General features: G+C 43.8%; 1 protein-coding gene across 5 annotated transcripts in view; it reads left to right on the top strand.

The window, feature by feature from the left end:
* SEMA5B (semaphorin 5B) overlaps positions 1–23356 on the top strand; it is a 281691-nt gene that overhangs the window by 238778 nt on the left and 19557 nt on the right. For 4 of the 5 annotated variants that reach the window (XM_055718846.1, XM_055718844.1, XM_055718845.1 and 1 more), the window contains 9 exons: positions 4543–4724; positions 7858–8001; positions 9463–9610; positions 10936–11161; positions 11819–12037; positions 13947–14117; positions 15028–15177; positions 16077–16121; positions 19325–19530. In XM_055718846.1, the coding sequence (XP_055574821.1) occupies positions 4543–4724; positions 7858–8001; positions 9463–9610; positions 10936–11161; positions 11819–12037; positions 13947–14117; positions 15028–15177; positions 16077–16121; positions 19325–19530 (1491 nt within the window). Of the gene's footprint in view, positions 1–4542; positions 4725–7857; positions 8002–9462; positions 9611–10935; positions 11162–11818; positions 12038–12555; positions 14118–15027; positions 15178–16076; positions 16122–19324; positions 19531–23356 lie in introns of those variants that run through there. The other variant, XM_055718848.1, reaches the window with a different exon arrangement.

Here is a 23356-nt window from a genome sequence, read left to right as displayed (position 1 = left end):
CTCTTTGATTGATGGGCTGCTAAGCTGTTTAAAATCTACATGCAAGTGCTTTCTTTTTCTTTCTCCACTGCCCCTTGCTGGAATGAATTCACCCCTGGTGTGGAGCGGGTGGCTCAGTTAAGCACCTACAACAATATCCGTGTATCTCCTTGTGTTCAATGCAGGGTAAAGGTCGTAGTCAACAGGGGCAAGAGTCTAGGACAGCAAGTGCAAATGACCACGGGAAAGGTAGGGGAATGCAGTGACCCAATGCCAAATTCCACTCCTGAAAAAGACTGTCTGGGAGTTTGCTTGGATGAGTTACTGTCTTAAGAAGTGACTTCTCTCACCCTACTTTTCTGGGCCAAGCACCAGGCGCTCAGCTGTGCTAGTACAGCTGTATGTGAGATCACAGTCAAGTGTGACATGGCATAGATTAAAAGCACCCCTCCCAAATAAACTTTTCCTAACCCAGATAATTTCAGTGAGTTCTCCAGCCTAGCCCACAAACAGATGTCCTGGCACAGCTGAGAGACTGGCATGCAGCGACTTTTAAAGCCAGAACTGTTGTATTACCGAATTATATCCTACAGGGGCCAGGCATTTGGGTGAGTCAACCACAACACTAACACAACTTGACTGCTGCTCTAGTGCAAACAAGCTTGCTCAGATCTAGTCTGAACATCTTTGTAAAGCACTACATCATACCACAAATGCCCACTCTCAAATTTCAGTATTAAGGGACCTTAGATAGAAGGCTAATCATATAGTGTTAACATTGGGCAATGGTTAATACATGTTATTAGCAGGGAACACCTAGAACTGCCTAAAGGTTTGTTGCTGAGGTTGCAATGTCAAACATTTTAACATTAAGAAATGATAGGACACAAATTGGCCATGCTGCTCTTCGTTCCTGTCTATGTGCATGTGCCATATCAGGGAGTCCTGAATACGTGATTGCACACTGCTGCTTCTTAGCCTTGGAAAATGGGAATGAGGTACTTTCTGGTTTTAGGAAAACTGAAAAAAAGCCACATCATACTTTGTAATATCTTACTGATGCCAACATGAGCCACCAGCAGGAAAGGTAGATTTGCCTAACAAATGCCATTATCCAAACACATGGAGTTACTGTTGATGGAGGCTGGCAAGTCAGGAATTGAGTATTTCCAATAAAGTGTACAGTCCAACCTATCCCAAGCCAATGATGCTCTTCCTCGCAGGTTTTCATCCCAGTCCCACTCTGTGTGTCCAGCAAACCCCTATCTCAGTCATCTGTCATCTGCTCCATGTTACCCCATTTTCTTGCTAATCAGTGCCAGTCTCCCCACTTCTTTTTTGGGTTGTCTAGCAGAGCTGTACCCTGCTCTGAATTCACGTGGGCTCAGCCACTCAGAACTGCAGTAGCTGGGATAATTCTGCTCTGGCCCACACTGAGGCAAGCCCAGTGCACAGAGAAGACTTCAGGAGCCAGGATCAAAATCTATGAGGCTCTGAAAAGTGGGAATTTTCCTCCTCACCTCCCAGGGATTCTATACTCTAGGCAGATTAGAATGGCTTTTCATGCAAATTGCAAAAAGGTGTTACAAGGGCATGAAGTTCAGTCCCTTGCTCTGAAAACTAGCTTTTTTCAAGGAAAAGGTTGCTACTTATAAAAGTTCTTTCCCCCTAGATTTGGTTTTAGAAATGGCTGAAATAGTTTGACTGAAGCTTTGTAGAAGTTTCGGCTTCTATCAAACAGCCAACATGTAAACTTCCAGCTGAAATAATCAGAGCTTGGCAAAGTTACAAGCAGTTGACATCTGAATCCTAAGAGGGAGAATAGATGAGTCGAAAGAACAAGGAATGCTGCTAGTCTTACCTGTAATATCAGAATAAACATTGAAAATATCCCGGTAGCGAGTGGTAGGAATGGTCAGTCTGAATTTTTAGTTCCTGCACTGGAACCTTTAGGTGCTACAGGGAAGAACTGAAAAGGTGATGCCTTTGGTGGAAGTATGGCAGTTTATAAAATATGAAAACTCTGGAACTGCTAATATTATCAGGTGAGAGAAGAACATTTGATCACGTGTGTTTTTGAAGACATCCTCTCTGTCTGATGGGCACTGTGTTGGCTACAAAGGATTTGCCTTGTAAAGGTATTCCTGAAAAAGATCAGTTCATATGGGGTTTTATCCCACTTCCCAAGTTTGCTCTTTTGAAGGTATATTTATGAATTTAAAGATGGAATAATAATCCATATGTAATTTCTTAAGTATAAAAACTTCTTACACTCAAAACGTGACGTGTTTATAAATCTCAGCATTTTGGTTATGGATGCTTATTTGTTTAATTTTTGGGTTACTTCCCAGTATCACTTATGAGCCAATAATTATTTGTCAGCTCTTTTTTTTTTTTTTTTTTTTTTTTTTTTTTTAATTGAAGCCATGGGCCATATCATACCATTTATTTCTGAACAGAACTCCCTGCTGGAATCAGCAAGGCTTTCTGGCTCAAAAATGAATAGAAATGATCCAGTACTTGGATTATGACTTTTGTAAAGCAGGAGGAAATCCAGTATTAAATATCTCAAAGTAGTTCTTCTGATATTTTTTCCCCCCGACTTTTAGCAACCCAACGGTATTGATTTTTAAACAATGTTTAAAACAACAACAAAACCCAGTGTTCTCTTCTCTGGGCATCTTGCCTTGTAACCTGCAGCCCAGAGCAAATCTTTATGACGACATGATAATCTATTGCAAACAAAGGTTTACAACAGATGCCTGAAACCCCCCAACTGCAGCCTGATGAGCACAGTAGCAGATCTAAATTACTTCCATGCTACTGCTGTGTATTTTTGATGCTGCTGTAGATGGGTGAGATGGGAAGATGACAGCCCACCAGAGGTGCATTGTGAGTTTAAAGTGTTGGAGGGTAAGCACAGAGCAGCGTGTTTCAGAGGATGAGTGTTTGAAAGTGTATCTCCCGTGGCTGTGGTTGGCTCCCTGTGTAGCTCCCAAGCAGGCTCGCAGACTCTCCATGCCTCGCTTTCCTTGTCTGTAAAGCAGGAGAAATTCTTTCCCCCTGGGGTGACCCAGGGGACTGATCCTGCTGACTTCAGAGCTCAGTGAAGCATGGCACAGATTTGGGGCTGGGGCTCTTCAACGGAGCCGGAGCCTCTTCCTTTCTTCACCCTTCCTGGTGTAAAACACCGAGGCCAAGTCCAGTGTTGCCTTTGCCAGCAGTTTTACCGAAGCTGCTGAGCATCCCACCACCCCATGGGTGATGCCAATGGGGATACGCAATTTGTTTGCAGCCACCATTTGTGACATCCCACCTGCGAGGCCCTGAGGCCCTGCACTTTGGGACATGAGGATGGAGGGAGCCACCAGCGGAGAGTGCATCATGGGGCTGCGCCGGAGCAAGGAAACAGGTGTACCAAGGCAGGGCCAGTGTGGATGTCTTTCTGCTTTGTGTTTCTGAAGTCAGGAGCAGAGAGGAAGCCAGAGCAGGGGTGCTCAGGGCAGCTTTCCAGACGTGGTCCTAGCGTTGCTGGTTTTTACAGTAGTGGTGGAGTCGGGCAGAAGAAGGCAGCGGTGGTCTGGGTGCAATCCCGGGAGGAGCTGCCAGTGTTCATCTTCTCAAGTCAGCCTTAGTGGCGATGGTCCCAGCAGCTGCTCCCCCAGCCCTTGGCACAGGCTCACCCAGCAGCACTGGTTAAAACAAGGCACAGGGGAGCAAGCTCTGACACCCTGTCTCCTGGAAGGTCTTCACCAGTCCTAGGCTGAAATAGTGTCTCATGCTTTTGGTCAGCCACGACTATCGTATTTTTACTTCTTCATTACAATGCACAGGAGGCTCAAGCCCCAGCCTGTTCGGGGCTGTACAGGCATGAAGCAAAGGGCAGAGGAAACAGGCGGCAGCGTGGTCTGGTCTGTAAATTGCCTCGAGAGGAATTCTTGCTCTTTAGCCCACTATGTGATCCTCAGCGTTAATTCTAGTCACCACCATCCCACCAGTCATCACTTTCTACTCTTCACCCCCCTTCGCCATTTAGGCTATGGCTCTGCTTAGAAGGGGAGCCAGTTCTTACTGCGTGTTTGGGCAGGGCCAAACTCAGCAAGGCTCGGGTCTCAGCTGGTCACTATGGTTATACAAACGCTAGCTTGGAAAATATTCTGCAGGAGCAGTCCCAAGCACTGCAGAGGGAGGGGTATAATGGAGTGGGGGCAATCAGCACTGGCCGTTGTGTTGCTTGAAAGGCTGAAGCTGTGCAACGTGGGACGAGGGAGTGCAGTGGTTGTGTGGCGTGGCAGATGGGTGCTTGCTGGTGTGGTGCTGGCTGGGTTGGCTCGGGCACCTGTGCATACACGTTAAGTATGCGGGGTGGAATTTGGAGGGTAAATATTGATGCTGCATTGTCTGAAAACAACCCTCTGTTTTGAATCCTGCTTGCAAGTACAGGCAGCTCCCATCTAAACTGCATCCTAATCCTGCTGGCAGCTTTGTTTGGCATTTCTATTGTGGGGCTGTCTCCAGAAATGTAAACTTGTTATTAATGACCTTTTTTTCTTTTAAAATTAGGTGAAAAACCTGACAACAAATGGAAGATTGGGACCTTGGTCCCCATGGCAACTGTGTGAGCATTCGGATGGGGACAGCACAGGCTCCTGTATGTGTAGGTCACGTTCATGTGACAGCCCTCGTCCTCGCTGCGGAGGTCGCAGCTGTGAAGGAGCCAGGATTGAGGTTGCAAATTGCTCAAGGTACCTCAGCATCTTTGTGCTTTTTAGAAAGGGAACAAGAGTTGTGCCCATCCACAGCTTAACTCCTTGTGTTTCTGTGACCATGTTGTATCCCAGCCAAACTGAAGTATGTGTGAGGTCTAGCTTGAAATCAGTGAAAAATCAAGCAGCCCAAAGGCTCTGATAGAAGGGCCTTCAGCCAGGGCTCTTGGACAACCAGCACCCCAAATCAGTGTACACATTAACCTTCCCTACACTGTGCCTTTGTTTCCCCCAACTGTACAGTGAGTAGTGACCCATCAGGAGGAGGTAAGGCAGAGGTAGGTGTTAGCCAAGTGAACAGCAATAAGCCAAAAAAAAAATCCAATATGCTCGTCATTTTTTAGAGTTTGGATTCCAAAGTTGCATGGCCAAAAGCAAGCAGAGCTCCTTCAGAGCAAAGCTTGTGAAGACACGGTCTAGCCAACCTCTGAGCAAGGCTTGTTTGCCTTGTTCTGCAAGTCTGTGAACCGTCTGCAGCATGCTGGCTAGGTTCAAGCACACATCATCATCTGGCAGCAAGTAGCATAGAGCTTAAGAGGCCTGCCTGCTGGGGACAGCACTTAAATAATGCATGTAGCTCAGCTTGTGTCAAAGTGCTGCCTTTTCGGGGAAGCCTGAAGCTCATGCCTGAGCAGTATGGAAGCTAAATGTCTTCTGGTCAGGTGCCCAAACATAGCCACGGTGTTTGCGTCCATGTTACTCCACCACCCTCAGACTACATCATGTCATGGAGATGGAATAGCGTAAGCACTACTTAACCAGGGTGGGGCCAGCCAATATGTTCGTAAATACTGGGAATACAGTTTTTATCTACTTTATCTTCTCCATAAACATTCGTTCCATTAAGGACAGCTGTCTCTTGACTCCTCCCTGGAGATCAGTGCTGGTCTTGGCACCAAAACTTCAGCAATACTCATGTTTTAACTGGCATCTCTGCTTCCAGTTGTGGGCTGTGTTGCCCAAAAGGCATGCTGTCACCCCTGCCCCTGGGCTGCCACCATGGGCTGAGCAGAGCCTTCCCCAGGCAGGCTTTTAATGGCAGCGGCAAATGGAAAGCATGCCAGTGGGATGAGTTTCTCAGCACTGCTTTGATGGCAAAAGAGGCAGGAACAGCTTCTAAGAAGGGGATGAAAAAAAGATTATTCAATCTTAAGACATAAGAAAGCAGCATGGTTTGAAAAATAGGGACATCTGGTCATCCCACATAGGCCTCAGCCCTCAAATTTCCTTTAATTGACATCATATGGCACTAAGATTTCTTTTTGCAAAGAGGGAGCAGGATGCTTAAAGATGAGTTCTATTAGAAAGCTTGCAATCTGAAAATGGAAGGTGTCTATTTCTGTAAAAATCCTGAAACACGAATAGATGCTGAGAATTGTTGGGTTTGGGGGGAATTTTTAGTAGAAATTACTTTCCCCTTTTTTTGCTGCAATAACAGCAACCTCCTGTTTGATTGTTTTCTTTTGGTTTTGTGATTTTACATATACTTCTTCCTTCGGGTTAAGGAGTGGGGAGGTAGTAGGTGGCTTAAAACATGGCAGAATAAGATGGAATAGTAGGATTTTTATATAAGTGAGTTTCTTGGTCTTTGACCTTGTTTGGGGTGGGAGAGAGGAAAAGAAGGAGGGCGAGGGATGAGAGAAAAAGAGAAGGCAGGGAGAAACGACTAACAGGGTTCTGAAATAAAGCTGCCAAGAACAGGCAAGAGTTGATAACAAATACAAAAAGTGTGAAGGGCAATGTGGGTTTTACCTTTCATGCTTTGCCCTGATTGGTGCTGTGCCAGAAAATACTTCTTGCCAGCAACGTTATTAGTTCAGTAAATGCTTTGAAAATTAACATCTGTTTTCAAGCTTAGCTCTCAAGAACCAGAGAGCACCTGAGTTGTTTTTTGACTAGACGTTTTAGAAAGCTTTTTCTTTGTTAGAAAAAAAAAAAAACCAAAACAAATGAGATTTTTTTGGCTTAAGGTAGTGAAGTGTCAAGATTAGGCAGTTCTGTAAGATAGAGCATTGCCACTGGCTCCATATGAAATGAAACCTGCATCACAGAAGAGATGAGATACAGTTCCTCCTCTCCTGCTCCAAGGTTCAGTAGTACTGCCAAATCAGAGGAAGGTGAGCTTTAATAAATGCAAGATTTTAAAGATGAAAATGCTAGCTTCTGTGTAAGCACACGGTTGAGTCCCTGCATGGCAGCAGCGTCACAGGAGCCGGCTGCCTGCACGTGCTCAGCCTGTCGCAGGAGCAAGGCACAGAACATTTGCTGACACCTCTGTCGCTGAGGTGTGAACTAAGGGGGCTTTACATCACATTTGCTTCAGGCTAAGCTACCACTGCTCAGCAGAGATGTGATCACTCATTAAACCATGAGACTCGATCCTGCTTCTGAGCTCTCAATTGCCTCTGATTTCGACGGATTTAAGGTCACACTACAGTGGCATTTGCAGGCGGCCATGAAAGCTAGAAGCAATTATTCTTACTTTTAATGAAATTTGAGCTTTACACTTAATACAATTCAATGCTGAAAGCTTTAGGAAAACATCAAATATTACGAGGGTTGTGATAAACCCGTGGGAGCTGGCAGTAGTATTGCTGTTAGAGATTTAAAGCATCAGTACCTACTGAATTAGCTGAGGGTAGAGTTTTTTACATCCTTTGGCACAACAGGCATTCGTGAGCCTCAAAACCTGCACTCTGTGCATAGGAGTCCAGGAGATATTTTGGGATCAACCATGGCTCAGAAAAAAGGGGTTATGAGACCGGGGGAGATGATGGGGGAATAGTCAGTGAGAGTTACAGCAACCACACTATTGCCCAGCAAATTCTAAGAGTCATTTTCAAAATCATCAGCATTGGCTTCATTCCCTTCCTTTCCAATTCTTAAAGACTTTAATGGGAGGAAAGTGAGGCCAATGCTAAGCACTTTTTGAAGCTCCCTTTTCTAAATCTCCACCAATAGAAAGTTTGTTTGAAACAAATAATCTCTTCTCCAATGTGTTCCATGATTCCCCTGTCAGTACCTTATGTGTTTTGTTATTAAGCATGGCACGATGTGGGCAGACCATTAGGTCACCCCCATCCTCTGTTGTCTCTCTCACCTTCTTTGTTAGAAATGGCGCTTGGACACCCTGGTCTTCCTGGGCCCCGTGCAGCACCTCCTGTGGGATAGGCTTTCAGGTCCGCCAGCGTTCCTGCAGCAACCCTGCTCCACGGTATGGGGGCAGGGTCTGCGTCGGACAGAGCAGGGAAGAAAGGTAAGAGATGCCTACAATGCCACGTGTTCACCTCTGTGGTTATAATGTTGGCAGTTGGAAATGGTGGTTCTTATGTGAATGCAGATTAAGGCTGTTTGGCTGAATGAGCAAGGTGGAAGGAATTCCAGAGCCTGGGAGGGATGAGGTTGCTCACACGCGTGGCCACTCTCTTTCCATGAGCCTGTGAACATCAGAGACTTCGGAGCTGCCTTCACTCTCAGGCAGGACCTTTCAGGCCTTCACAAGTATTCCTGCTCCCCAAACAGAGGGCTGGCTTCCTCAAGGAAAGGAGAAGCTGTGCCTGCTGTTAGCAGTGTGGAGTTTGTAGATACAGTTACATTGTTCTGATCCATCTCTGAGGACACAGTTGTGTATGTGCAGCTTTCATTGCTAATTGCATCATTCTCTACTAATTGTGCTGATGCACCAAAAGAAGTTCAAGACAAAATATAGCTTAACTCACAGATTCAAGGTTGAGTTTTTGCAGGGCATGGCATCAGAAAAACATATTTTTTTTCCCCTCTAAACTGAGAAAATGTCATGCAAAATAACTAAAAGACAATACTTTTTGAACCTACAGAGCTATCTGCACTATTATGCTTCTTCAAGCCCGGCCCCTCATCAAACATATGCTTCAAGGCATCCCCATTTGGTTTCCAGATTTGACATTTCATTAAAGGCCACCTTTGCTTGGAAGTAGGCGGTTGCTTGTCCCTTGAGTGGTCACTTAAGACAGATCTCTCTGCTTTTCTCAGAATACAAAGGGCAATTCATTTAACTTTTTTGATTCGAGACGTTTTAATGTTTGGTTTGATTTGTGGCCATTCACAATGGTCCTTTTTGGGTTTTAAAGACTGCATCCGAGTCAATTGCAGTCCTATGTGATTCAGTTTGAGAACAATATTGATTAAAAAGCTGAACAAAATTAAAGTTACCTTGAACATGACATAGCATTAATTTAGGGCCTGCTTTTAGATGCGTATAGCATCTAGTTCAGCTCCAGTTGCAAACACTGGCTTCTTAGGGTCCAAGCAGCAACATGTGAAAAGAAGATTGTCAATGTGAAGCTGCTGTTAGTGACAGATCACTGTTGAGTCATCGTCCCACTGAAAATGTTTACTATCCACTCCCTCTCTTTCTGTCTCATGGGCTTCAGCTTATGAGCTCTTTTGTGAATTCAGTACCTAAAAGTTTTGAGATTAGAGCACTTTCAAAAACACAGTCTTGACCATTTACTCCAACTGTCTCAGCCAGGTTATTCACTCTCTGTTCTGTACAAAGGGTACAGTTCTCTGCTGGGAGCAGTAATATTGCTAATCTAACTGCTGTGTCAGCCTTCTGCTGACCTGTGCATGCATGAATTGCACCCACATGCACCGTGCAGTCTTCTGTCCATCACCATTTTGTCCCTCAGATGTGCTGACATGGATGTTTTTTGAGCAATGCACTTTCTTCTTTCAGATTCTGTAATGAGAACAGTCCATGTCCGTTACCGATTTTTTGGTCTTCATGGGGTCCTTGGAATAAATGTAGCGTGAATTGTGGTGGAGGGATTCATTCAAGGCAGAGGTCCTGTGAAAATGGAAATACATGTCCAGGCTGTGCTGTGGTATGTATTGTTTATTGGCATTGCATAAGGGGCAGCGATTCACATCTAGCATCTAGGAACTTGGTATTTAACTCCTCTCTCCATCTTGGTTTTATTTGTCAAGCTAGAAGAAAATGCTATCCTCAGCTTTTGCTGGAGAGGATGCTGAAAGGAACTGGGAAGCAGAGAGATGGCTGATTCCCTAAGGCAGGGTTCGGGTGGGAGTGTGTGTGTGTACAGGCAGGGACAGACCGCTGTACGGAGGACTTCCTTAGGCCACTGTAGGCTTGGATATCAGGTCCTTTCTGTGAAAGCACTATGGTTTGGTGTTGTTTTTTTTTCTGTCCCACTCCCAAGGATGATCCTATTGAGTCAAAGAGGTCCTACACGCGTCAGAAATGAGTCTCACTGTCATACTTGAGTAAACAACAGGTCAAACACCTAGTTAACCCATCAGTGAGGCAACGGCTACCCATTTTCCCTCTTTATTTTCCCTTTCCTCTTCTGGCAGCTGTTTCATGCAGCTGTTTTAATTAGTTTTGTGGAGAGTTTTCTTTCATTGTAAGCAGATTTGATCTGGAACCTCCCATCTGTTCACAAGCTGTTTGGCATTTGCTCTAGAATCATGAAGTCCTGAAGCATTCACATTTCTTTGCCCCTGCTAGAGAACACAATCTTGGTCGCTGGAATTCCTCCCACTGGTGGTGAGAACTGTAAAGACCCCAAATCACCCCATCCCTACTCAGCCAGAATTTTGTCTGTACTCAATGGATGCTCTACACTGAAGATGGCAAATGGTTTATAGCCCTCACTAGAGAGTTCAAAAAGCCAACCAACCAAAAGTAGCTGTAAAAAGAGATAATCTAAACCCATCTTAAAAATAAAACAATAAACTTTTTGAGGAATAAACCTTACTGACATTTTGTCCTCATGGGGCTCCTCTAGGCTGACCTGAGAGCAGCATCTCAGGGTCACAGCAGAAAACTTTTATGCTGTTATTGTTATCTATTGCCTGAATTATTATTCTGTCTATAATGTACCAAGCTTTCAAATCCCCATAGGACTTTGAGTCAGCGAAGAAACACAAACCTGAGTGAGACATGAAAATAACAAACATAGTTCACCCTTGAGATCCACCTGATGCTACGCACCACCACTGCCTCCAGAGTCACCACATTTTGTGTTGTATCCGGCACTGACTTGTGTCTGTGAGGTCAGATAAGGTGGATGGAGATTGTTTTAGACCCATAGGGTACCCCCTTGTTTTCTGGAGTGTAAATAAATCTCTTTCAGTTAGGCTGCTGCTGCTTAATAAGTAAGGAGAGAGCGGTTTTCCTTCTTGGCAGGAATATAAGACCTGCAACCCAGAGAGCTGCCCAGAGGTGCGCAGGAACACACCCTGGACCCCTTGGATGCCTGTCAACATCACCCAGAACGGTGCCCGCCAGGAGCAGCGCTTCCGCTACACGTGTCGTGCCCAGCTGTCTGATCCCCATGAGCTGCAGTTTGGGAGGAAGAAAACCGAGAGTCGATTCTGCCCCAACGATGGCTCAGCAGTGTGTGATACTGACTGTACGTCTTGCCAGCTCTGGGGGAGCTATAGGCTGAGTCTAGATTTGGTGGTGGAAGGGAAATCCTCTCAGAATAACAAGAGCCTGATTGTGTCCGCATAAGTCTCGGCATATACAACTAGTGTCACTGCAGAATGGAGGGATGGAGAGAGCCCTGTGACTTAGAGATCAATACGGTTGTGAGCTCTCTGCTTATGGCAGTGTATAGATCTGGTCTCGCTACTGTCAGGCTGTCTCAAAGAGAACAGGCAAGGAATAAGGGTGTAGAGAAGAAAAGAACCATTTTACAGGACAGGACGTGCTACATGAGCTCCTCTCTCTGGGAGTCCCCTTGTGCACTGCCTCTGGGGTTATTCCCTTCAGTACTGCCGTGATGCCAGGCATGTACTGAGGACGCAGCCTTGACTGCCACAATTGGCTGCCCAGTAAGATCATTTATCAAGGTTATCAGTAGACTCGGTTTGTGTGTGTACAGATTTCTTTTTGCATCTAGCTTAGCTGTAACCCTGTGGAACAGAACTCTCGCTAGGGGCTTTCAGTAGAAACTCTTCCCCAGGGCACATAAACCCTGATTTTATTCATGGGCTGAAGCCCTTTTAAAAATCCCAACAACGCATTAATTTGTGATCTCATGGTGTCTTGTTTGTTTTCCTTGAAGCTCTTGTTGATGACCTCCTCAAGACTGGTAAGACCTCTGCACGAATTATCAATGGGGGCTGGTCCTTTTGGGGGGCCTGGTCTTCCTGTTCCAGGGACTGTGAGTTGGGCTTTAGGATCAGGAAGAGAACATGCACAAACCCTGAACCTAAAAACGGTGGCTTGCCCTGCGTGGGGTCAGCGATGGAGTACCAAGACTGCAATCCACATCCGTGCCCAGGTAACCATGATCATCTTCCTGCATGGAATTCGGAGGTGTTTTTCCCCATCTTAATGGTAGAGCCACAAAACAAAACAAAACAAACAACAAAAAACCCCACAAACAAAACAAAACCAACCCCAAAAAAATCATTGGTATTACCAAGTTGCTTTTTTTTTTTTTTTATTAATTTGGGGATTTTTCTGTAATTTTTTTGAAAGGTACTGTAATGATCCATCTATGTGTTCTTTAGTGCTATGACTTAAGTTTCACCTCCGCTCAGAGGGTAACACAGCCACGTCCTCTAGAGGAAATAATATCGTGGGTTGTCTAGCAACTGTTTGCTTCAAGGTTTGATGCTCCATCCAGTGGAGGGCATCACGGTGCTTCTGCTCCTTGATGAGGAGACAGACTTTATAAATGTGGCTTAAGACTGTATAGAGATGCTTGATGTGGCGGTTCTTCTTGTGAACACTTGTTTCTTCCCCCTCTCCTGCTTACGTATTGTTCTTGCGATGGGCATCTACTCTTGACATCAGTTACCATTTCCTGCACAGCCAGCAGGGAGTATTCTTGCCTGGTTTCCTGGTTTTCGAGTTTGTCCTCATGTTTATGTTGCACTCCTGGTCCAGAATAGTAATAATAGACCATTGACTACTGTATTCTCTCTTACTTACCCATCTCTTTGCTCTGTAATAACTATCTGAACTAAATTTAAATGATCTTACACAAATAACCTTGCCTCTTGCAGTTCTAGCAATTATCTACCTCTGGCAATATAGTTTGTGGCCTACACTTGAAAATGCTATGTTATAATGGTAGTATTATGATTCTAAAATTCAATACAAAGATAAAATTCCAATGCAGATATGATCAGAATGTGCAGCAAAAGTGTAGCAGGAGTGTCAAATATTGCACTCTATGGCCTATAAAAAGAAAATAACTCGAACACTATAAAGACAGCTATTAGTACTATTTTGGAAGCTCTCAGTGGCTTTTCACTAATGTCTGTGCCCTTTTTCTGTGCTGTTTTCTCCCTTTGGACACTATGATGTTTTACAATCTGTTCTGAGTGCATGATTACTATTTCTCTGTGTCTCCCTCCTCCCCTGCCTCACTCAATGTGTATACACAAATCCTGGGTTTATCTTGCACTAAATCATCAGGTTATTATCTTCTGAATTAATGGCATGTGGACCTGCAATCAGGCAGTCTAGAAGCCTGACAAGGGGTTGGGGGGCTGGGGAATCAGGGACCTTAATTCCCTCTCTAGTTTTATTATTAACCTGTTATGGGGCTGAGCTCAGATCATAGAATCATAGAATGGTTTGGGTTGGAAGGGACCTTTAAAGGTTGTCTCACCCACCCCCCCACAAAACAAGCAGGGGTAATAAATAAAGCCTCTGAGTTTCCTGTTTCCTGAAGGTTGGAACTTAAGGACTCGGGGCCCCCACAGAAAGAAGCCACACAAGCTCTGCTTAGGTTGTACAGCACTTTTCCCCCCCGAGTAAATCTGCTGTTGCTGCAGGTGAAGCATCAGGAGGCAATATAATAATAAAAACAATGCTCTTTTATAAAAAGTGTGGAATAGAATAAAAAATAGAGTAGAATAGAACAGAAGAGATCAGATTTCAATGACTACCCTGAAAAATAGTTTCTACTTTGGCACTTTATGCTGCAGAGTCTTTTTGTACATAGACTTCATTCTGCATCCATGGAGTGCAGCACATTCATACCCTCTCTTGATATGACCCTCTCTTGATATGAAGTTCTTGTTGTCAGGCCCAAATGTCCTGGGGTGCAAGAAACTGCTAGCTAGTCTGGGCAGGGTGGATCTGGAAGGTGAGATACTGGGGGTCTCCAGTTTTATCACAGTGAGAGGAGTAACCAAAGGCATCTACCTCTCTTCTTGCTTTTCAATGTCCTTCAGTGAAAGGCTCGTGGTCTTGCTGGACTCCTTGGTCTCACTGCTCAGCAACCTGTGGAGGAGGACACTATCAGCGCACGCGGACTTGCACCAATCCAGCTCCGTCTAGCGGAGAGGATATCTGCATCGGTCTGCACACTGAGGAAGCCCTTTGCAACACCCACCCATGTGAAGGTAGCCACTTCTCATCCCTGCTCCAGTTGGCTTGAGTGGTGGTGGGAGCAAGGCACATCTGCAAAATGTGTAAAAAATAAATCAGAAACACCACCAGTTAGAAGCTTTTCTGTCCATTCAGTAAATGTCTGTTGAACCAGGGAAGAAGGGGATGTCCCAGTGTTCAACTGCAGTGCATCACCTTTCTCTTTACCTGTTCACTAGGCCATGCTCTGGCATTGTGGTCCTGGACAGGCAAAATCTTGTTAATGGCTGATCCAGTTAAAGTAATTGAAAAAGCAGGAGCTCTGTGTTTCAATGTGGAAGCTTACAAGATAAAAACCAGGAGTCACAAAGCATCAATCTGTACAGCTGTTGAAGGGACAATCCGTCCTTTTTCTTGCACAGACAGGCAGATGAGCATGTGCTACAACGCACAGGACAGGGTTTACATCTGTGCTGGTTTTGAACACCTCTGTGTATTTCTGATCTAGTGCAGGCTGACTCCTTCCCTTAGGAACCTCAGCAAAACTAACTGCTGTAACTTGTGCTGGCTGCTTGAGCTATCCCTGGGAGACCATCTCAAAACTTGGAGGTCCTGGTGCAGCACTGCCCCATCCAGCTCCTTGCATGTCTTTAACCAGAGAGCAGATACAGGAGCTTTTAAGACAGCTCTGTTCTGCACAGTGCTCCACCAAGGGTTGGTTCAGTCCCTGCTAAGAAAACTACAACCTGACAAGTAGGGTGTGAAATTTGCACTGTTATTTGTATTAGGAAAATTAAATCCACTAAAGGACCCTGGGTTAGATGTTTGAGAGAGGCCCAGCCAGAATCCAGACATTCTTCAGTATGGGAGAATTTTGGTATCTACAAGGGATCCTTTTCCTTCTTGGTGAAGTTGTCTGTGTGTTTTCCTGATCTTGGATTTCAGGTGGCTGGTCAGAGTGGTCGGAGTGGAGCTTGTGTAATGAAGAAGGTATCCAGTACCGCAGTCGTTACTGTGAGATACACAACCCAGACCCTTCTCAGTGCATTGGAAACAGCACACAGTACCAAGATTGCCTGTATAATGAAATTCCCGGTATGTACAGTGTCATTGGGGAGGGAGAGGGTGGGCCGGGCCGATCAGGAGAGCAGCTTGTGCCCAGACTGTCAAGCCAGGCTGAGATTTTCTCTACTATAGATTGTATTTGGGTGCTTCTAGAAAAACAAGCAAACAAACAAACATTTGTGCCCCTTGTGGCAGGCACAGCCTAATGGCATTCCTTTAAGGTAGTTTAGAATTTCTTTAAAATACAATTACTCAGAACTGTAGTAAATAATTAGTATTGCTTCACCTGAAATGAAGCTTTTACCTTGGATAGTTCATCTCTGGCTGGGTTATAAAGATTATCTATGTTCTGAGTATGGATACAGGTAAGAGAAGACCCTTGAGTTCAGATATCAAAAGAAGCATCCCAAAAGAGCAAAGAAATAAGGTGAAGCAGATGAAGACAATTTGCATGTGAAGTGGGGAGATTAATCTAGGGCCTAACAGAGTGACACTGTTGATGGGCAGATGATCATCAACATCTTCCACCCTGTGTTTTGTGGAAACTGAATCTCTCAGGCAAATATCTGATATAGGTCTAGACTGAATAACCCCTTTCCACGTTTTCCTTTCTGGATTACAGTGCTCTGACTTAAAACTCCGAGATCTCTAGGCAATGATGTTCTTATTTTTCATGGTTTTCTCAGCTATCTTTTTGCCCCTAAACTGAAGAAGCTACAGAGCGATCAGGTAACAGTACTGGAACAGGTCTTCAGAGAGGTTTTGTTGCATGTGTTTCACACTCTGAGTTTATCATTCAATTTAGAGAGACTCTCGGCTTGCTGCAAGACATGTGAGCACCTTCTTGTGTCTGGAGCACAGGGGGGTTAATTACTTGAAGAAGTGATGGCAAAATGACAACTTTCTCCAATCATCTTCTCTTTGTTTAGTGATCCTGCCAGCCTCCAGCATTGATGAGAGCACGAACTGTGGAGGTAGGGTACCACTAACTATATATCTTATTTTTATCTTAACCTGGCTTCTTTTCTCCCTGTGCAGTATCAACCAAACCATTAATCTATACAGCTCATATCCCACTGATAGCCTTAATTCCACTGGAGTCTTGCTGTCTGAGTCAGACTGGAGGAATGTATCACATGTCCACTTGTCAGTTCCAAGATTTTTATTTATTTGGGGGTCTGGGTTAGCCATTGAGGGTCATTAATTACCCGGGAGCACCCTGCTTGTCTCTGTCTACTCACAGGGTAAATGGTTCAGGAGAAATGAAGGGATATTCTTCATCCCACCATTGTAAGCCTCCAGCTGTTTGAAGGCAGGTGTTTTTTGAATAACCTATAAAGATTTCACTAAACAGGGACTCTTAGATAGATTCTTTGCTGATATAGGATGAGATTAGTTTATACTTGTCCTCCAAGCACTTGCTTTCATTCAGGTCCTCACCTCTCACAGAAGTTGTGCCTCCTTCCTGCATGTAACTTGAAATGATCCAGTCATTAGTGTAACTTTTCCACTGCCTCAGGAGCCACTATGATAAAAATGCAGAGAAAGAAAATGGCACGTTCTTTTGACATTTTAAAATGCTAGTTTCACACTAACAACCATGTCAATTCCTGCTAGCATCACATCCCTACTTTCCTGAAATCTAGATGATTCACAGGCTGCCGAAATCTCTTCTCTCTGTGGAGATCATGGCAAAAAAAGGGTTGCCACCTGTGGCATGGAAATGTGGCCTCCCGGTTTGTGAGTGTGGAGCAATCAATGGAATTAAAATTTCAGCACCTGCAATGTGACACTTGGCTTTCTGTATCGCTCCTCCCTCAGAGGGTGCAACGTGTCTGCCGCAGTTCCTGGACTCCTTGCTACATGTTGTACTCTACTGTTACGCACTGAATCCACATTTCCTTCTTTTACTGCCACCATTGTATTTGCTGTTGCAATCTACATTTTACCATAGCTAATATTATTTATTTATTACCTAATGTCTGTAATATTTGGCAAAGGAGCCAATAAATAGAAATTCTGTTGATACATCTCAGAAAATCTATATTTTCAGAGAAATGAACCAGAAAGCTTTCCCTCTGGGCACACAAATTCTAGGGTTTAAAAAAAAAAAAAAAAAAAAAAAAAAAGAGAGAGAGAGAGAAAAAAATGTTTTTTCTTCCCTAAGATATGGCTAAAAGTAATCTGAAAAATCAGATGGGTCTTTCAAAGGTGGGAGTGAAATATAAGAGTGCTTTATGTTTTAGAAAGGATTTCCAACTGTGGCGAGTTGCAAATGTAGCAGTGAAATGAAACATTCACTGCAATGTAAGCAAAGCTGGGCAGGAGGAGAATGTGGCAGTGTGTCATGTAGCTTTACTGAGCACAGTTGCATATTCTGTGTTTTAGCTCTCATGAGTGATGTAAAGCAGAGGTTTTTAGAAAGGAAATGTCTTTTTGGAAAACTCTTGTAACATTTAGTAGGAAATTATTATCTTTCTGCTGGCTTGTTGGACCATCATCTAAAACACAATAGAAAGTGGTAATCTTGCAATAGAATTTTATAGTGTGGTTTAAAAAATAAATGTAGCTCATCAGTCTAATAAATTCTGTATGTTCCTTACTGTAATTATGATTGAAGTGCATTACTTTGCCGTAGAACTCTATTGGTTTTGTTCTTTTTAAACTCAGGGGGATATTTTTAAACTAAAGATTAGAGAAGAGCCATAGACTAATGGGCAGAATTCTCTATTTGAAAAGCATATCAGTTAAAATGTAAGATGGCACCAAAAAAATGCACACCGTGATCAGACTAAGAATGAACCTCATTTTAAGCGACTGTCTGAGTAGTCCCTTCCATTTCTGTGCACACGGTCAAGTCAACACAGCAGTCTGTCCAAATGAATTGGCTCTTTAAGTATTATGGGAATTTTGCTGCTGCAGTTGCCACCGAGCCGATGTGGCTGACCCCTGGCACAGCTGCCCTGGGGGCCAGCAGTCAGGGTCCCCCCTCCAGGCGCTAGGGCCCCTGTCATTCCTGTTTGAAAGACGACAGTGCAAAGGCAGAGGAAGGGCAATAGCATTTGGAGTCGTCATTGCTGATTCCTTTCCCGTAGATTCTCCCCTGCACATAGCAAAAGACAACAAGGCGATAAAGTTTTGCCACCCAAGATTGCCTCCGGTTGCTTCATTAACTTGGTGGCTGTAAAGGTCGCTACTGTTTGTTCTGTTGTCAGTGGAGATCTGTTGGTGGTTGGTTTTACCGTGGGGTTTGAGACTCTTTGAGGTGAGGGAGGAATGAGGAGTACTGTTTGATTTTGTCTTACCCCCCACCAGCTGGAGCTGGGAGTTAGGTACCTCCCAGCACGTGGGATACTACAACCCCTCCCAGAGGTCAGCGCTGTGCTTGGAGGGTGCTGCTGCAATCCCATGTGGGGAGATCTCTGTAGGAGGTTTTTCTAGTACAAGAGCTCCTCTGTTTGAAATATTTGCACTGTAGCTACCCCGCTGGCACCTGCCTGCAGCTGGCTTCCTATCTTTGCAGTTTGTGGAGAAAACAAACAGGTGTTTTTCAAGCGGTTCCCCCCTTTCCTTTGTCCACTTTATCTTTTCCATTCCCCTGAGGACCCCTATTTCACTGTTACCGGTACAAATACACCTCGGTGGCAGTGCAGACGTGGCTGTGAATAAGCAAAAATGCTGAGCATACTTGGATTACACAGGAGAGGAATGTGTATGCCCCCCACCCTATGCACAGTCCCATAGGTGTCTTGGGCGGCTGACAAAAAGGGCTTTCCTTCCCCTTCAGAGAAACACTGAGCATTTTTATCCCCTTATTTCCATGACATGCGCTTGCTTTGGAATCCATTAATGTGCATTGTTTGTACGGCTCGTTTCTTTAGCTGTCAGCTTAACATAATGTTTAGTTTCAGTATCAATAGAGGGGAGAGAGAAGAGACAGGGAGGGAGCTTTGAGAAAACAATGCATGAACCTGTCAAACTGCACAAGGCAGAGCTGGAGTGGGGAGACTGATTTGCAGGGAGATTATGTCAGTTTATGTTAGAACGTAAGACTGGCTTCAACAGCGTATTAATGTTGAGCCCATGATGTTGTAGCTCTGATTTGCACCTGTGGTCTTGTCAGGGGAGGGAAAAGGCTGTTCTTTAAAAATAGCATCTCTTGTCATTTCTCTTGCAGGTTTTAGTCTCATCCATCTGATTGCCACTGGGGTCTCCTGTTTCTTTGGCTCTAGCCTCTTAACGTTTGTGATTTACGTGTACTGCCAGCGCTGTCAGAGGCAGTCCCAGGAGTCGACTGTTATCCACCCAACCACTCCCAACCATCTCCATTACAAGGGCAACACAACTCCCAAGAACGAGAAGTACACCCCTATGGAGTTCAAGGTAGGGTACTTGATAAGAAATACCACAAACAGCTTGATACTACCTGAACAAATTCTGTATTTATATCATGGTTGGAATTGTGTCGGTTTGCATTTCTGTGCCCAGCTGTCGGCATTACATGTGGGGTTGAAGGGGCATTTAGCTGTACTGTCACAAAGGGGTAAAAAGTCCCATTACCGCAATGGGATTTTGTTCTGTTTCACAGTTCTGATGAATGCCAGTCTGGCACGTATATACCAAGATACTCCAGCCCATTCTGACTATTGTATGTATACAAATAGACCTCTAAGAAATCAGTAAGAGCTCAATTCAGTGCATTGTTCGTGCATGGTATGAGGAAACGGAGGGGAGGAAGAATAAAAATGGCAACTTTATTAGAAAAATAGCTGGAAAAGTGTGTATTTGTAGGATGAGATTCTGGAAATGCTTTGGGAACTGCCAGACTGGAGAGAATGAGAAAGCAGGGAGGGTTCTGCCCCCTCTATCAGTACTGGACAGAACTTACTCCAGGCAGCCATGCAGAATTCAATGATAGCAGCAGAAATGGGAGCTGAAGCCTTCAGAGGAGATGGGCGTTGAAGTGGCATAGTCTGTTGGTATGTCTGCTTGCTAAAGAGAATGCCACCCATCACCTGAGCAGATAGGACTAAAGGTGCAGGGCACCATATGCTGAGACAGTTGTGCATCGTTGTGTTTGAGCATCAGTCCCCAGGTGAAGTGTGGGATCAGAGAAGTGAGCAGTGGGATGGGTGGAGGGGCTTCACATCACACAGGAGGAACAGCCTACCTAAGGTTACTTGAAGAGTGCGGAGCATTATTTGGGACATGAATGCAAAATGCAGGGAAACTGCAGCTGCTTGTTCCTTCGTATAGCTACGTGCTGTTGAGATTCTGATTGTCTGTTTCTGCTGATCGGTCCTGGCTTATAGCTGAGACCCAACAGATCAATGGTGGGACCATTGCCACAGTCTAAACTCCCTGGGTGTTGGAGACTGTTTCAATGTAGGGATTTTATAATGCTGGGCACAAGATAACTCCTGATACATGGCCATGATTTGCAATGTGAATCTGCATCAGAACTAAGAGCTTGCATTGAATAAATTGAAAAGAGTCAATGTTATTTTGGTGTTTAAAGTTTGAGCTAGAAAATAAGACCAGTTTGGAAGTAAGCATGTGCTGAATTCCTTCTGTTGGGCATTGCAGCCCCTCAGAGGATCCTGCTGCCTACAAATGCAGTCTCAAACCCACATTTCCTAGAAGCATAAGCTACAGTTGCATGTAGTTTAATAAGGGTGCAGCAACATAATGCTAGTCAGCATGGATTTGTGGAAAGTAAATCATGTCAAGCAAATTGGATTCCTTTTTAAAATTAAATAAATATTGATCTAGATAGGAGGGAAGTAGCAGACATATTGGGATTTTCAGAAGCTTTTAACAAAGTTTCACAGGATGTATTATTCTACACACTGTGCATATATGGGTTAGGTAATAAATTATTAAGACAGGTAAAGAACTGGGACCTGATCCTGGAAGCTTCAGACTGTGAGAGTAGTCATTTCAGTTATGTGAGTAGTTGTGGCAAAGTCAATAGGAAAACCCAGATGAGAAAGGCTTGCAGGAATAAAGAGATGAGCAAGAATATCCCCTTGTTTCTTACATAGCAAACAATGAAGAAAAGAGACCAATTTATTTTTGTGGTCAAAAGCAGGCAGTTACAGGGTTGGCTTTGTGTTAACGTTTTCTTTGTGATTTATATCGTGCTATCACATGTTATCAGATGAGGCTAAAATAGGCAGAACGGTTAAAATTTAGAAGGATGAAGTTGTTCGCAGAACGATCTTGATCAATTGGGTAAATGGGTTATGAAATGCAATATGTCTATGCCGAGTGGTGCAGTGGAGTAGAAGTAATAACAAAGCTAAGCAAAGTTTAAAATAGCAGCAATTAGTTAATGCAGTATCAGGAGGGAGCTGACCTCTTCGATAGACCCATCTCTGAATACTTTATCTGGTGTGTAGTAACAGTGAGCAGCTGTTAGAGTCTTCTTTCAAGGGACATAAAGAGCTTAGGCATTAGATCAAGTTTTGAAAAGTCTAGTTTATTTAAAGGAAGGCATTAGCTAACTGGGACTGTATGAGGCTGGGGGAAGAAGGGACTTGGACACAAGGAGATAGACCAGATGGGGCTTATTTATAGAATGTTAGGAAGTGAAAGAGTTCAAAGGCATAAATCCGCAGTCATTGGACAGACCAAAACTAAATGTTTGGGAGCAAGGGGCTACTGGCCGAGAAGAACTTGAAGTCATACACTTTCAGAGCGGTAAATGAGGCAAAGAGATTTACAGAAAGGGTAAATTCTGTTTATCAAGTGAAGACCCTTCCCTCTATTCCTGCTGAATATTTCGTTATCTTCATCTTTCATCTTCTCTATTGGCCCTCTTAAACCCTTGACTGAAAATGTCTCATTTAATACTACGCACTTGCTTCTCTTCAGTGTTCCCTTGAAGCATATAGCGTTAGTGCAATAAGAGGAAGGCTCTGTGTGCTCTGTGCTGTGTAATTACTTACAGAACTTGTTATTAGCCAGCTTTATATTTAGGAGTAACTGGCAGATTTTTCTAAGGGTCAAGAGGGAGTTGGGGAGTTTTTCATGCCTTCAAGGAGCGTGTGTGATTTTATTGTGATGCTACACAATTAACATTCAAATGATGGAGGAGCTAAAATTCACCTTCTGGAAAATGAGGGTTGGACTGAGCTTGGATATGGGCCCATCTGAATTTAAAATGTGTATGTATGAAAGAAAGTGAAAACATCTGAAATTCCAGATTCTAAAACCAAGTAAGTTTCTGTTCAGCAGATACCAAGAAAACTGCCCCCAACATTTTTTAGGTAATGAAAGCAAAAGAATCATTGTAGATTTGTGTGTGTGTGTGTGTGTGTTTGAAAGAGTTAATAAATCCATGATTAAGGAAAGGCATGGTGTGTAGACTACTCTTCAGTAACAGAAAATGATAATGCACAGTGACATGATGGTAGCAGAAGGCTGACCATATGCACTAGTCTATTATTTTCCATTCTTTGATAATAATAAGCCTTCTGCAATCATCTTTAGTTTGTTTTCATCTTGAAGTATCTCTGCTCTTCAACCAGCAGGTGAACACAGTAGAAAGTTTGGCAGTATTACATTCAAATGTACAGCACTGAATGCAAACTCATAAATCAAGGTGAATTTTATATAAAGGCAGATTTTAATGAAGGAAGTGCTGGCTGATTTGAGCCTTGTTGGACATTTCAGCACAGCAATGCAGTAATGCAGATCAGATGTAAATATCATACATAATGGTGACCTATTGATCACTTAGCTGATGCTAACTTGCCTAGGCAGTGTTTTGCAGAAGAGTGTTTTATTTTTGCTGGCTTCTTTTCCCTTCCTGTTTTGCTTTCTCAAGAATGCTATGAGATTTATTATTAGCTATTTTAGCCATGATGTCTTAAAAGATTTCATGCATATGCATTTAGCAGCAGCACGTTGATTTTGATTTGTTATTCACAGATTGTAGGGAAGAGACCTTTTGGGTCACCTAATAAGCAGTTCATGTTTCATTAATTGGTTAAAGTTCATACAGTACTCTGACAATATTGAAGATTGTGCAGAACAAGAGCATAATGAAATAAAAATTATCTGCTCTTCACATTTTGGCATGATGGGTTACAGAACCACCTACAACCTTCCCAGTACTGCCATGTCATTCAGTTAATAACTGGCTATCAAAGCAGAGAGGAAATCCTCTTTTTTTAACATCTTGCTTCAGCTACTCAGGGACTTA

Source organism: Falco cherrug, chromosome 8 (assembly GCF_023634085.1).
Source record: "Falco cherrug isolate bFalChe1 chromosome 8, bFalChe1.pri, whole genome shotgun sequence".
Taxonomy (NCBI): domain Eukaryota; kingdom Metazoa; phylum Chordata; class Aves; order Falconiformes; family Falconidae; genus Falco; species Falco cherrug.
The sequence above is the reverse complement of the archived record's forward strand: the minus strand, read 5'-3'. Positions and strand labels throughout refer to the sequence as shown.